At 41.5% G+C, this 12,687-nt stretch overlaps 3 protein-coding genes across 5 annotated transcripts in view; 1 reads left to right on the top strand and 2 right to left on the bottom strand.

Annotated features, from left to right (window-relative positions):
- Nucleotides 1–611, bottom strand: part of zmynd19 (zinc finger, MYND-type containing 19) — a 7,098-nt gene extending 6,487 nt beyond the window's left edge. For both annotated transcript variants that reach the window (XR_001761131.2, XM_008326011.3), the window contains exon 1: nt 270–611. Coding sequence is in view for 1 of the 2 variants with exons in the window: in XM_008326011.3 (XP_008324233.1) it covers nt 270–320 (51 nt within the window). In the remaining variant the exon portion in view is untranslated. The remainder of the gene's footprint in view (nt 1–269) is intronic.
- Nucleotides 612–4,067: 3,456 nt separating this feature from the next.
- On the top strand, nt 4,068–10,374 carry bspry (B-box and SPRY domain containing). Its single transcript, XM_008326010.3, has 6 exons — nt 4,068–4,534; nt 5,820–5,918; nt 7,314–7,544; nt 7,679–7,704; nt 8,138–8,262; nt 9,011–10,374. The coding sequence occupies exons 1-6, from the start codon at nt 4,148–4,150 to the stop codon at nt 9,544–9,546; spliced, it is 1,404 nt and encodes a 467-aa protein (XP_008324232.1). The 5' UTR covers nt 4,068–4,147; the 3' UTR covers nt 9,547–10,374.
- Nucleotides 10,375–10,951: 577 nt separating this feature from the next.
- The window catches only part of coq4 (coenzyme Q4 homolog (S. cerevisiae)), a 5,864-nt gene continuing 4,128 nt past the window's right edge, over nt 10,952–12,687 (bottom strand). For both annotated transcript variants that reach the window (XM_025062820.1, XM_008326008.3), the window contains exon 7: nt 10,952–11,720. In XM_025062820.1, the coding sequence (XP_024918588.1) occupies nt 11,537–11,720 (184 nt within the window). In that variant the 3' untranslated portion in view covers nt 10,952–11,536. The remainder of the gene's footprint in view (nt 11,721–12,687) is intronic.

Below are 12,687 nucleotides of genomic sequence, written 5' to 3'. Positions count from 1 at the left end.
GTAATCTGCTACGCGCTAGTTAGCATTGCCTTCCTAGCCTAACAGAGAGGAGACGAAGAAAACAGACCGAGTCTGGATCGGTGCGGCCGGCTTTCATATCCGCTAAAAAACAGAACCGTTTGGCTGCGACTGTTGGCGGATACTTAACGGTCATTAACGCAGTAAACCCAACAACAGCGTAAAGTCTCCTTATGTATTTTCTTTTTCCACAGTTTCTTCCCCCTGGGCCCTTCCCCCGGCCGCACATGGCAGCCGTTGAATCCGCTCACCTTCCCGGCCACACGTCCAAGCCGGACGATCCCGAGCTTAAAGTCCGACATCAGGGGGATGGCCAGTGGTGACAGAGGGTGGTTTGGGATTGAACCTGAACGTTATTCCGGCGTTAATCTCGCCAGTGCGGCCTGTAGCTTCGATGCCAGTTTTGGGTAAACTGGCAGGATGTTTGGCGCTGACAGTGGGTCTTTCCGGCAGCTCGGGCTCAACCTCCGTGACACACACACAGCTGCCGACGCTGGCGCAGGAAAGACCAGAGCTACTGCTGCTGCCGATTCTGGGGCGGAGCATAAAGAGCCGCTCGCCTCGCTGTCCAATCAGAATCCAGTCTTGTATTTTCTAACGCCTGACGTCAGATCCCACTAACCAATCGAAATGAGCTTTTCCAAGTTCTACCCGTTTTATTGTTGACATCATCATACTCTCGTGACCACGTCCATCCATTTTCCCGCGAAAGGTTTGATAACTGGGAGGGATCATCGCTCTTTATTCAAATTATGACTGATGTGTTTGACGTCACAGTTTATGACGTTTATTACGAAAATAGTCCTGGTAAAGCGCATTAAGAAGGCGTATAGCGCACTCTGGGTACATGCTTAAAAGTGTCAAACGACAGTGAAGAAATATATATATGTATATATGTATACATATATATAACAAGGGTTCGTTATTGTTAATTATTATTGTTAACAATAATGTATTATTGTTATAAGAATTATTATTGTTATAACATATATGAGCATATAATGCAATTTTGTGAAACAAGACCAACCAGAACCTTTGGCCACAGAGAGCGATGCATTTATCTATCCAGGTAATTTCACGTATTTCACAAACAAATCACCCTTATTTTAAATCACAGAACATCTGTTCAATCTCAATGGTCACTGAGCGCCCTCGAGTGATCAGGAGATGTATTACACTACTTCGAATCGTTTCGATTTCCTTCAGATTATTTATTTATTGATCTCATGGTCAATAGCTTACATCCTAATGATTCCTGTTAGTGTATATACGTCACTCGTAAAATCTATGATCTATAAATTAATTTCTTTGTATTCCTTTTTATTAGTCACTTTGAAACAACTTATATTTTAAAATCAACTGTGTGCATAGACTGTTTTTGCCCTTCCATGGCAGAAACATTTTACTTATCAGTGAGGGTTTGATTCCAATAATGAACTAATGTGCAATTTTAAAAAAAGAGGATAAAAAGAGGGCTGAAGGTGCAACAAACATAAATAACAGACTGGATACCTGGACAACAAGAGGTTAAAGGTAGTAACATAAATAACAGACTGGATACCTGGAGCTCAACAAGAGGTTAAAGGTAGAGAAACACTTCAAACAGAAAATTACATTTTTTTTAATCTCCCGCACCCCCTAGTGGCAGCACACTTGGGGTATCACTGCTTTTAGAGGTAGTGTTTACTCTAAAAAGAAATACTGTAATTGAATATGCCGAGTAAGGATAACGAGGAAGACCTCAAGGAAGATCGTGGACGCACTGGAAGACAGGAGGATCTTTTGTGTAACAGTAGAGGGGGGAAAGGGGGTAAAGATGGAGTCGGATTATCCAGTGAGGCGACCCCTAGGGGAGCAACTAGAGGAACATTATTATCAATGGGATGAATGTTAGCTTACCCCCCTGGATTGTTGTGTGACATGCCTTCACATTTGTCTCTCAGATTTTATCCAATACAGTAACATCGTTACCTCAGTTGTGAGTCGGCCTTAAGTTCCTGCTTACTCTTCAAACAGCCATTTTAGTCAGGACAGAAAATCTCATTTACATGTATTTGTTAGGATTAGCCGACTCGACACAAACAGAGGAATGTTTTGTCCGACACCCGATCTGGCCGTCCGTTCTACTCATATTAACTATTTTAACCATTTACAAAAGATACCTTTATGCTGGTTTAACAGTGGTGTCTTTTTGCCTCTGCTCCTCCTGGTTCATAGTAAAATGAGGAGGAAACCCACCCAGGGCACAATTCCGTCAATATTTCCTCTCTAATTACCCAGATGGGGCAAAGAAGAGGAGTGGGTTTTCTGTTGTTCCCTGTGTTAGTCTAAAGCAAGTAAAAATAAAACTTTTTGACTCGTGGGCCACAATTGTCCTAAAATTTGACGGGGGGGGGGGGGGGAGGGGGGTCAGGAGTAGATAGATGCAGTGTTTGTGTGAACTGAAGATAAATGACATGTAAAAGTCATGCATAAAGGATAAGATGCTAAAATGTTTTTATCAGATGATAATAGGTTTCTACACCACCTATTGGGGAAATATTGGTATTGCAGGAAAAAGGCAGAAGTACAAAGATAATATAAATAAATTATATAATTATTATTACAAAGATAATATAAATAAATTATATAATAATTATTAAAGTTTGGCTGAACGGGCCGCATCCGGCCCCCGGGCCTTAGTTTGCCCATGCCTGTTCTAAAGTAACATGTGGTTTCTGTGTATTACTTTATAGCCAGCCCTCATGCTGTTAAGAGATTAACACGTGTTTGTTAAAGACCACACCTCATGCCTCAACACACTCCTGCTCACTCCGACACCTTCCCAGACACTGGGTGTTACTCCGTTTCGCTAAACTGTGCCCATGTCATCTCTAAGGTGTGGCTAAACCTCTGGTTCCCAGGAATATTCATACGATGACACTGTTATTACAACAGACCTTACTTTACGATGGTCATTTTTTACTAACGCTTTGGAATTTGTTGTTTTTTTTTCTCACACGTGGACGTCCAGTGAATATGCAGTAGTCGTGATGACAGAGTGAGTCCAAGGCTGACTCATGGTGTGATGGAACGTTTTTACAGATAGAAACAGCAGTAGAAAACATAAAGGAGGACTAAAAGTTGCCTGTTTTTGTCACAACATTTTCAAGGTATTGTGATCATCTGTGATTGTGTGTGTGTGTGTGTGTGTGTGTCCCACTTTACGGTGTAGTCACAAGGGGGGCAGGTGTTGCTATTTTGAAGATCCTGAAAATGTCCTGATTTTCCACTTTCAATGTCCAGATCATTTTATACAGACTTAACTCTGTCTTCAAAGTATCTTATGAGTAGAAGTTTTTTATTTTTTGTGGGGGGAGGACTTTTCTTTACACTTACAGTGCCCCCCCCCCCCCACCCTCTCCCAGATTGGACAAAGTCATTCATGTGATTTTCATAGCTATTAAAGGGTCTTAAGATCCATTGTTTTTGTGCAACTTCTTTCTAATCCTCTATTACAGAACCATTCATCTATTTACAAAAGTGGTTCACAAACTAAGGTGTACATACCACTGGTGGTACTCAGGCTCCCTCTAGAGGTCATTAAATTAAGAAGAAAAAAAATACTTATACTGGAGCTATTAACAAGAGACCTGAGGAGACATATATAAATGAATATAAATATAAACAGGGAGACTCGGTTCAGGCTAAAGCGAAAAGTATGTTTATGTATGTGTGGTTTCCGAAAGGAATTGAAGTGTCGGTTGTTGGGCTATTTAATGTTACAGTGTGGATTGGACTAACAAATAGGCTAATATATTTTATATATTTAATATATATTTTTGAATGTATATACTGTTTAGCCGAACACCTATTAACCTGTGCTGCTGTATTTTAATGTTAGTCTGACTAATGGTACACAGAGACATATGTTCAAGGACCCCTGAAATATACTGGGAAATATATGAAGAAAACCTCAACAGGCAGCGAGGAGCTGACGCCCAGGTAAACAGCAGTAAAAACCAGCCGAGCAGAAACCCTTCCTGCAGCTCTGACCTCTGCCGCGTCTCTCTGTCTCACTTCCGTGTTCCTCGGCTCACCTGTTACACCTGTGTTACAGCCGCTGCACCTGCTGCGTTATTACTGCGCCATGTCGGCGGAGTTCACAGCGTGCGATTTAACGCTCGGCGAACCGGGGGAGACTCTGAACGCCGTGAATAAAAGTAAAAACATGGAGAGTGAACAGCCTATCTTCACTGTGATGACCGGTGGTGGAGGAGCCGGGGAGAAGCGACTGGACGGCGCGAAGCCGAGTTTCTGCGGTGGTGGTGGTGGTGGTGACGCGGTGGCTTTGACCGCCTCCGACAACGAGTCTGGAATCTTCTCCGGGGAAAGTGAATTCTGCGTAGAACACGAGTCCGAACTGGACTGGTTCTGCGGCACCGAGCAGAAGCTCATCTGCTCCCACTGCGCCATCGTGGGTCCCTGCCACGGTCACACCGTGACCCCTCTGTCCACGAGGGTGACGACCATCAGGGTGAGTTAGAGAGTGTGTGTGTGTGTTTGATTTAGCCCATACCAAAACACTGGGTTGGGATCCAAAAACGGTCGTGGGATTTTTCTTGAAGGGTCACTGTTTATTTTTTTACAACCCGGGACTGGAATTAAAGGAAGTATTTAAACATATACTTTGTCACAAAACAAAAACAAAAACAACAAAACAAAGGCTGTACACGTCATGGTTTCAGAAGTAATTTTGGTTTTGTCGTCAGGTTTTATTTGAAATGAAAATACTTCTCAGTGATGTAACATCCCGTCCTGTCACCTGTTAGCTCCACCTTCTGGCAGGAAAAGTCGGTTGTTGTAGGCGCTAAAGTAAAAAAAAAATTATGACTGGACAGTTTGTGTGACTGACAACATGAACGTCCACGAGACTTCAGTGAATAATGTGATGTCATCAATGTTTACCGTCCAACAGGATGATGCAGCTGTCAATCACGTGGTGTGGGAATATGATATGAATATGTTCCAGAGAAGTAACTTCTAATTCAAAACTCTATCAGTCATTTTTAATGTGTGACGTTTATCTGTATACACACTGCCCTCTACCTGTAACACCCAGGGTTTTTTTGTTTTTGTTTTTTGTTTTTTAGCAAGAAAGTGGTTTTAACATTTATGAATTTGTTATTATTTAATTAATGGTTCATTACACTTTTGGTTTTACATGTAACATATAATATGACATGACAATATTACGTTTCAGTTTTTATTACTTTTTTGCCTCAGGCATGTTGTCAGATTATTATTATTATTTTTGATTATTGCCTCAGGCATGTTGTCAGATTATTATTTTTGATTTTACTACGTCACACTTTTTAATTAATCTCTTTTTTTTAGACAAAAGTAACTCTGAAAGGTCATTGGTTTTAATGGGAATATGTGACTAAACTCAGTTTTTAATTATTAATAATTGATGGTTATTAATTTGCTATTATTTTTACGACACTGTTTGTGACTGTTGCTTTTCTGATTATGGAAACCATTTTTATTTTCCTTTTTAGAGTTCCTACGGGAAAATGTTCAAGGCTGACAGACTCATTAACAACATGCAGCGAAATTATTATTATTATTATCATTATATGAATGAAGCGTTAGGCTGACTAATCCTTTTAGGGTGTGTCAAAGTTAAGTATCTTGTCTTAGTCTTTAATCCTCCTGCTGGGTGTTTAAAAAGACAGGACGTTCTTGTTGGGTTTCCCGCTAATCATTTTGTCTTGTGCCATGCACCTTTTTATTTATTTGTGTGTGTGTGTGTGTTACAGAACCAACTGGTAGACGTGTGTGAAAAAATGCAGCTGAAGGCCCTGAGGATTGAGAAGTTTATTAACCAGACGCTGACGGCCAAAGATCAACGGCTTCTGGTAAAAGAAAAGTGTTCAGTCAACAGTCAGAGCCACAGTGTGTTCTGCCAGATTAGTCCCTGCTATTTACCTAAAAAAATATTGAATTAAACCAGTAATACGACTCTTTCCTCTAATTATTTATTGTATAGTTAGAAGGTGCTTGATTTTTGTTTTTGTATGCAGCGCCCCCTCTTGTAGATAACGTTTATACATTCATTCATAACACTGTTATTTCTACAAAACTGACTGTAAAAACAAACAAAAACATATCAAAATTTAAATGATTTAACCTTGCTGTGTTCCCGTTGCTGTAGCTCTGCACTTCTATTGGGACCTCGCCCCCAACTTTGTTGCCTAACAGTGGTTTTCCGTGTTATAAGGCAACGTAACTCTGCTCCTTTTTTTTACAGTTATTTTATTTTTTTTTTTACAGTTATTTTACAAACTGTGACTGTTTGTCGACTTTGTTTGTCAACTACTTCCTGTTTCTAGAACATCTATATGAACAACTACAGCGGTAGTTATAAGTCATGGACTGTCGGTACAATTTCTGGCCCGGGCAGAGCTAGTCAGTGTTGAGCAAGCAGCAGAACTCCTTCATTCCCAGCTACGATTGGTTGAATTCCAGGGACAGATTTTATTGCGAGTATATGTAGAAATACAAATAGTGTTGCTGCTTTTAATGAGTGTTAGATAAAACAGACAGGGTGGGCGTTGGTCTTTGATATGTAACACAGTACAGTGCAGTGCTTCTCAAAGTGAGGGGCGGGCCCCACCAGTGGGACATGACAGGCAAGGGGGAGGGGGAGCAACAAATGGGAGGAATTTTCCCTGCACTTTTATTTTTCTCTTTTTGAACTTTGTGTTCTTTGATGTTATTGATTTTCATTCATTTTAAAATATGATGTTACTTTCAAATAAAGTTAAGATTTTTTGTTGGGGTTAGAAGTCAGGTATGAAGGAAACGACCAAAAGAGTTCGAGAACCACTGGTATAGTGAAAACATAAAATAAAGAAATCCCAACCTGAATAAAATAGATATTTCTAATTGTTTGAGGAACATAAGAGTATAAACAAAAGACACTGTAATCACTCACAGCGTCACCTGTTGGCTGACTGAAGAAGAGTCCACAGTGTAATGTGTTTCACACAACGGTTTAAGACCTAATCGATTGCTTACACTTTGAGATAAAGGTCGTGTTTGCTCCTTCACCTGAAACACCTGAAAATCAGCAGGTAAACAAACGCCTCCCTCTGTCCCACAGGTATGTAGTCAACCCTCTCCTCCTCACACAATGGGTCTACAGAGATCAGAGGAGCGCGTGGTTCATGCTCAGATTATCAGGTTACGGAGAAAACCAGACCTGAAGCAAACAAACCAGTGTGACCTCACCCCTGTCCTCTCCTCTGCAGGCAGCAGCCAGTCGAACAAGAGAGCAGGTCCTGGCTCAGGTCAGCGCCGCCAGGGAGGCTCTGGAGGAGGAGGAGCAGCGGCTCCTGGAGGAGGTGCAGCGGGAGGAGGAGCGGGTGGAACAGTGTCTCCTCACTCAGAGGGCCCACTGGAGCCAGGCCATGGGGACGCTGTCGCAAACGCGCTCACGCCTGGTCCACATGCTAACGCACACGCCAGACGCTCAGCTGGTGGTAAGAGAGCGAGTGTTAGTTCATGAGGAAAAGAAGAACTTTAGTTTAAATCACTGTTTACGTCTATGAGAGCAGTCACTCATATATATATATATGTGTGTGTGTGTGTGTGTGTATTCTCTCTTGTCTTTCAGACCAATATCCAGGATATAGCTGAGAGGTAAACATTTTTTCACATCATTTCGCACCCAGGGGGTCAACCTCATTTAGGTTCAGGGGTCACATACAACTCAGAACTGATGTCAAGTGGGCGGAACCAGTACAATCACAACATAACATAACCATTAATAACAATAAGTCCATGTTTTTCCCCTTTGTTTTCATGCAACTATAACAGAAAATATTCATATTTAATGACATATCATTTGACAAACCGTCACTAACATTAAGTGTTTGTGCTTTTTTTTTTCACTTTCAAAATGTATCAAACGGGCCGGATTGAACCCCCTAGTGGGCCGGTTTTGGCCCACGGCCCGTATGTTTAACACCCCAGTGTATATTTTTTTTTTGTGCTTCCTTTAAATAAGTTACTGTTTATTTTCTTGTCTTTCGTTTTGCCTCTGTGTGTGTGTGTGTGTGTGTGCCAACGTCAGGGTGGAGGAGGCAGAGGGAGTGGGCGAGCCCTGTGACACAGAACAGCTCAACCTGAACCCAGGCTGCAGTGACAGTAAGCTGCTCAGGGGTCTGTGGGCCACCGCGGTGCTGCTTGGCCCGAACGGTCAGTACCACGAAAACATTAACGCGTACGGATGTGTTGAAAACACATATTCTACAAACGATATGAGCCAAAGTATTTTTAATTGTGTACTCGCTGATAATGAGTACTGATTAGGGGATGTCCGATATTAACTTTTTGCTGATATCCGATATGCCGATATTGTCCAAACACTTAATTTCTGATTCCGATACCAAGCGATACCAGTAGAAATAGGCCTGGTAATATTTATTTATTTATCTGTACAAACCACTGTATGAGTATGAGATTAATTAAATGAGTTGCAATGCTGCCATCTAGTGACCTTTGCTTTAATATACAGCCATTTATTCTTAAAACTATTTTTGGGCACACATCATTTGGCGAAACCCAGGCATTGCGTTGTCGGGTTGTCATTATCAGAGGAAAACCGATAACGATTCTTACAGATATTACACAATATGCTAATATCGGGCCGATAATATCGGTCGGCCTATAATATCCAAGCGCTCTACCAACTGACACTGTCGTCAATGTATCAAAATATATAGATCCAATAAATAAAAATTATGGACAGAAAGTGAGTGGAGCTTTTTACACCAACGACAAATTATATTGAAACAAAGTGTCAGTTAAACGGTGTAGCTATATTTTCATGATTGAATCAACAAATTAACACAAAATGTTGGTTAACGTGTCGGTGACCAGGTGACCTGGTGTGTACTGTACGTCTGTGACTCATTCCTCATCCTCCTGTCGTTTCCGTCTACAGCTTATGGATCGGTAAATATAAAGTTCGACGAGCGCACAGTGAGCCCCCTGCTGTCCCTGTCCGAGGACCTGTGCACTTTGACCTTCCTCCGGAAAAAACCCCGCAAATCCCCACCGTACGACCCATCGCGCTTTGACTGTTGGCCCAACGCCCTGGGTTCCCTGTCCATGTCCTCCGGCACCCACAGCTGGATGGTGGACGTGGGCGACAGCGGTGCCTTCAAGGTCGGGGTCTGCTACGCCTCCATGGAACGAAAGGGCTCCGGGAACGAGGCGCGACTCGGCCACAACTCCCAGTCCTGGGTGTTGTCCCACTACGACGTGGACTACTCCTTCTGCCACGCCGGGAAGAAGGTGGCGCTGCAGGTGGTGAAGACGCCCAGGAGGATCGGTTTACTGCTGGACTGGCCCAGCCAGACGCTGCTCTTCTACGATCCGGACTCCAGCGCCGTGCTCCACTGCGTCACACAACACTTCAGCGCCCCCCTGCTGCCTGCGTGCGCCGTCACCGACCGCAGCATCACCGTCTTAAACTAACCGACTGCGCGACAAAATACTGAAATGACTCCAAACATGTGAAGAAGTAAAAGACAGAGACTTTTTTTTGAACATGTGACCGACTGGTGAAGATTCTCCATCTGTGCAATCACTACATCCTTAGACAGTTTTTATTTATTCCTTCGAACTGATGATCCTTCTGTGTTGGTTTGAATTCCTTTAACTGTTGATTACATTTTACAGATGTTGAACTTGTTTGACTGATTGTGATTGTGTTGTTGTTGGTTTTTTAGTTATATTTGTGTTTTTTAAGGTAATTGTTTGTGTAATTAGATTTAATGAAGGTAATGAAACGTCATCAACTTTAATTGTAGGAAATAATCACTGCAGCACTGGTTGGTCCCGATCTGCGGTTCAGGCCACGTGACGTATTATTAGTAAACTGATGACAATGCAGTGCTCAGTAAACAGTGGCGCTTTTTTGGTTTCAGGCTGAAAAAGTCAGACATTTAGAAATATATTTTCAAATGGTTGTTTTTCTGTCTGTTTCACGGTTGGGTCTTTGATCGTAACAGTTGTCGCCAGGGTCACTTCCTGTCCAGTTGTTAAGTCAACCCATTCCCTCTGTACATCCCCAAACCTCCTGTCATTAGACTGTTGGTCACACATGATTGGCTCCCTGCGGTTGCCAGGTTCTTTGGACAATTCTCAGTGAAGTTATTTTTTCAACCTATTTAAGAAATCTGGAAAAAAAAACATATGTAAAGGCCGTGTTTTTAGCTTGTCAAGTCACACAGTGTTAGATTTCAGTGGAATGTTTGTATATTTCATTTATATGAAGAAAATATAAAAAAAATATTTGACTGGTTTTCATTTGCCCAGAAAGAATCATTTTTTAAAGTTCGCATCAAAGTCGCTTTGGTATAGAGTTAGTGTCGAGGGGTGAAAAATATGCACAATTAAAAGTTATACTTAAAATCAATCATTTTGTAAAATTAGAACATCGGGTTCAAAACGTTCTCACAGAAAAGGTGGTGAGGCAAATTGAGAAATGATACATATCAACACTAGATGTTGCTGTACCACACAATTTCCATTTCATGGAGACTTCCTTAGGATAATGACAGTGTGTGTACATATCTAATTACAAAAAAATAAAATAAATAAAATTTGATTTTCTGCAACATTTTTGTTTCGGATACAATTAACGGCCATCCAGTTAAAATTCGACTTCAATTTAAATATTAAAATATTTAAAATTCAGCGATGTTTCTAAATAAGCCCACTAGAGGGCAGTGAGCTCTCACTCGACCGTTGTGAACCTTCGCTCCTGAAAACATCTTAAGGTCACACCAGTGGACAGGGTTCATACAGTAAGACAGTGTCTTCTCTCCAGGACCAAGGACAGTTACAGGTATTGCCAACAAAATAAATACTTGAAAAATACTCTGTTGTGTCATTATTTAATAACAAAGCAACGAATTAACATAAAGTAGCAGTGCAGTAGTACAAATAAAATATGTTGAAAAAACGTTGTTGTCATTCACGCTGTGGTACCACAGGAAGAGAATACAACATGACACACTGACTACAACCGCAGTGATGTGGGGTCAGAGGTTACACTCCTGGTCTTGAAGACAGAGTCATCATGTTGTTTTAGACGTGTTTGAAAAAAAAAAACCAAAACATTAAAATCACAGCCCCTTTATCTGAACCACACTTGTAAATTTTGTCTGATTTTTTTTTCAGGCAATCAGGGAACCCTACTAAAGACTATCCTACCTATGACAACTTTCATCACATCATGGAGCTTTTGACTCGACGCCAGCGTAAAGGCACCATGTGTATATTAACGTCTGATGCTAACACAGACAGGGGAAACGTGAGGAGGAACAGACCACTGTTAGCCAAGGGTGACATTTCCCAGTTCCTCCGTGTTTAACATCAGAATTTCCATATTGTCATAGTGTTCTTCCTTGTTTTTTCTTTGTTTTTTGTTTTCATTCGGGAGGCTTCTGTATTGTCACTCTCAGGTGTTCCTCTTCCTGGACGTGCTGGTTATGACTGGTGCAGGTTGGATGTTCAGCTCTCGCCTCAGGTCTTCCAGGCTCTGCTCCCACCGTCGCTCGTAGAAGACGCTGAGCACGCAGCGAGCCTGGCGACCACTCTGCAGGGCCCAGGGCCCCAGCACCGTCAACAGTTTCTGTAAACGCCTGAGGAACGTTGATAATAATATTACTCCACTTCCTTCGTAGATAAGGAAGTTCGAAAACGAGGAAGGATTTATAGGTAGGTGATTGGCTAACTGCCAAGTGTCAGTTATGACAATGACAATAATCTGCACTGGTACAACCCTGTAAAACTGATAGTGTCAGAGTACTGCTGGGAAATGTATCCAGTCAACCATGTTTTATTGAACTTCCTGCAAAGTTCCATATTGCTCTACAATAACGCGAACCACTTATCTATACCTGCGGTCCACATCAAGTACGTGTCCCACTGTGGGCACTCGTGCTCTCTCTAGTGGTATACATGAAATACCAGTAGATGGGAGAGTGTTTTCTCCAGCGACACAGCAACAATTTGTAGCCTGTGTGCAGTTGTCAGGGCGACACTAAGCAAAGGTCAGAATGACCTCAACTGTTTGAAGGAGAAACATTGGCTTAGAATCAATATTTATGTTGTTAAGAATAATAATAATAAAAAAAAAACCTGCGTTATCTTTTACAGACGAAGGTTTATTTTATTAAAATATAAAGCTATTTTATTTGGGAATTTTCTGCTAAGCTTTTATTCTTAGTTTTTTAAATAGTTTTTTATAGTAAATACTATATATATATATATATATATATATATATATATATATACACACATATACAGTAGATACTAACAGCTGTGTGTGGGAAGAAAATACACAAGTTCATCTGTGTTTGCTTCAGAGGAATCAGTGTTATAACAGTCTAAAAAGACTGTGGAAACCCCCACCATCCACACCTGACCAGCAGAGCGTAAGCAGAACAGGAACAAGACACTGAAGCAGCTCAAATTACTTTTCATAGAACACAATGACCACCTGGGACTGTCCTACCAACAGGTGTAAATTCTTCAACCAGGTCACATCCTGGTTGTAGTTTGTAGCTGTGACGTCGTACCGTCTGTTCTGTACGATCAGGTTTTTCA

Source organism: Cynoglossus semilaevis, chromosome 14 (genome assembly GCF_000523025.1).
Source record: "Cynoglossus semilaevis isolate Cse_v1.0 chromosome 14, Cse_v1.0, whole genome shotgun sequence".
Lineage (NCBI taxonomy): Eukaryota > Metazoa > Chordata > Actinopteri > Pleuronectiformes > Cynoglossidae > Cynoglossus > Cynoglossus semilaevis.
This window is presented reverse-complemented; position numbering and strand designations above follow the sequence as displayed.

Excerpts from the sequence above, each read along its gene's own strand:
- bspry (XM_008326010.3), top strand. The coding sequence starts at position 4,148 with ATGTCGGCGGAGTTCACAGCGTGCGATTTAACGCTCGGCGAACCGGGG. Across the intron at positions 7,705-8,137 it reads ATCCAGGATATAGCTGAGAG|GGTGGAGGAGGCAGAGGGAG; the intron begins GTAAACATTTTT and ends TGCCAACGTCAG. Across the intron at positions 8,263-9,010 it reads GGTGCTGCTTGGCCCGAACG|CTTATGGATCGGTAAATATA; the intron begins GTCAGTACCACG and ends TTCCGTCTACAG.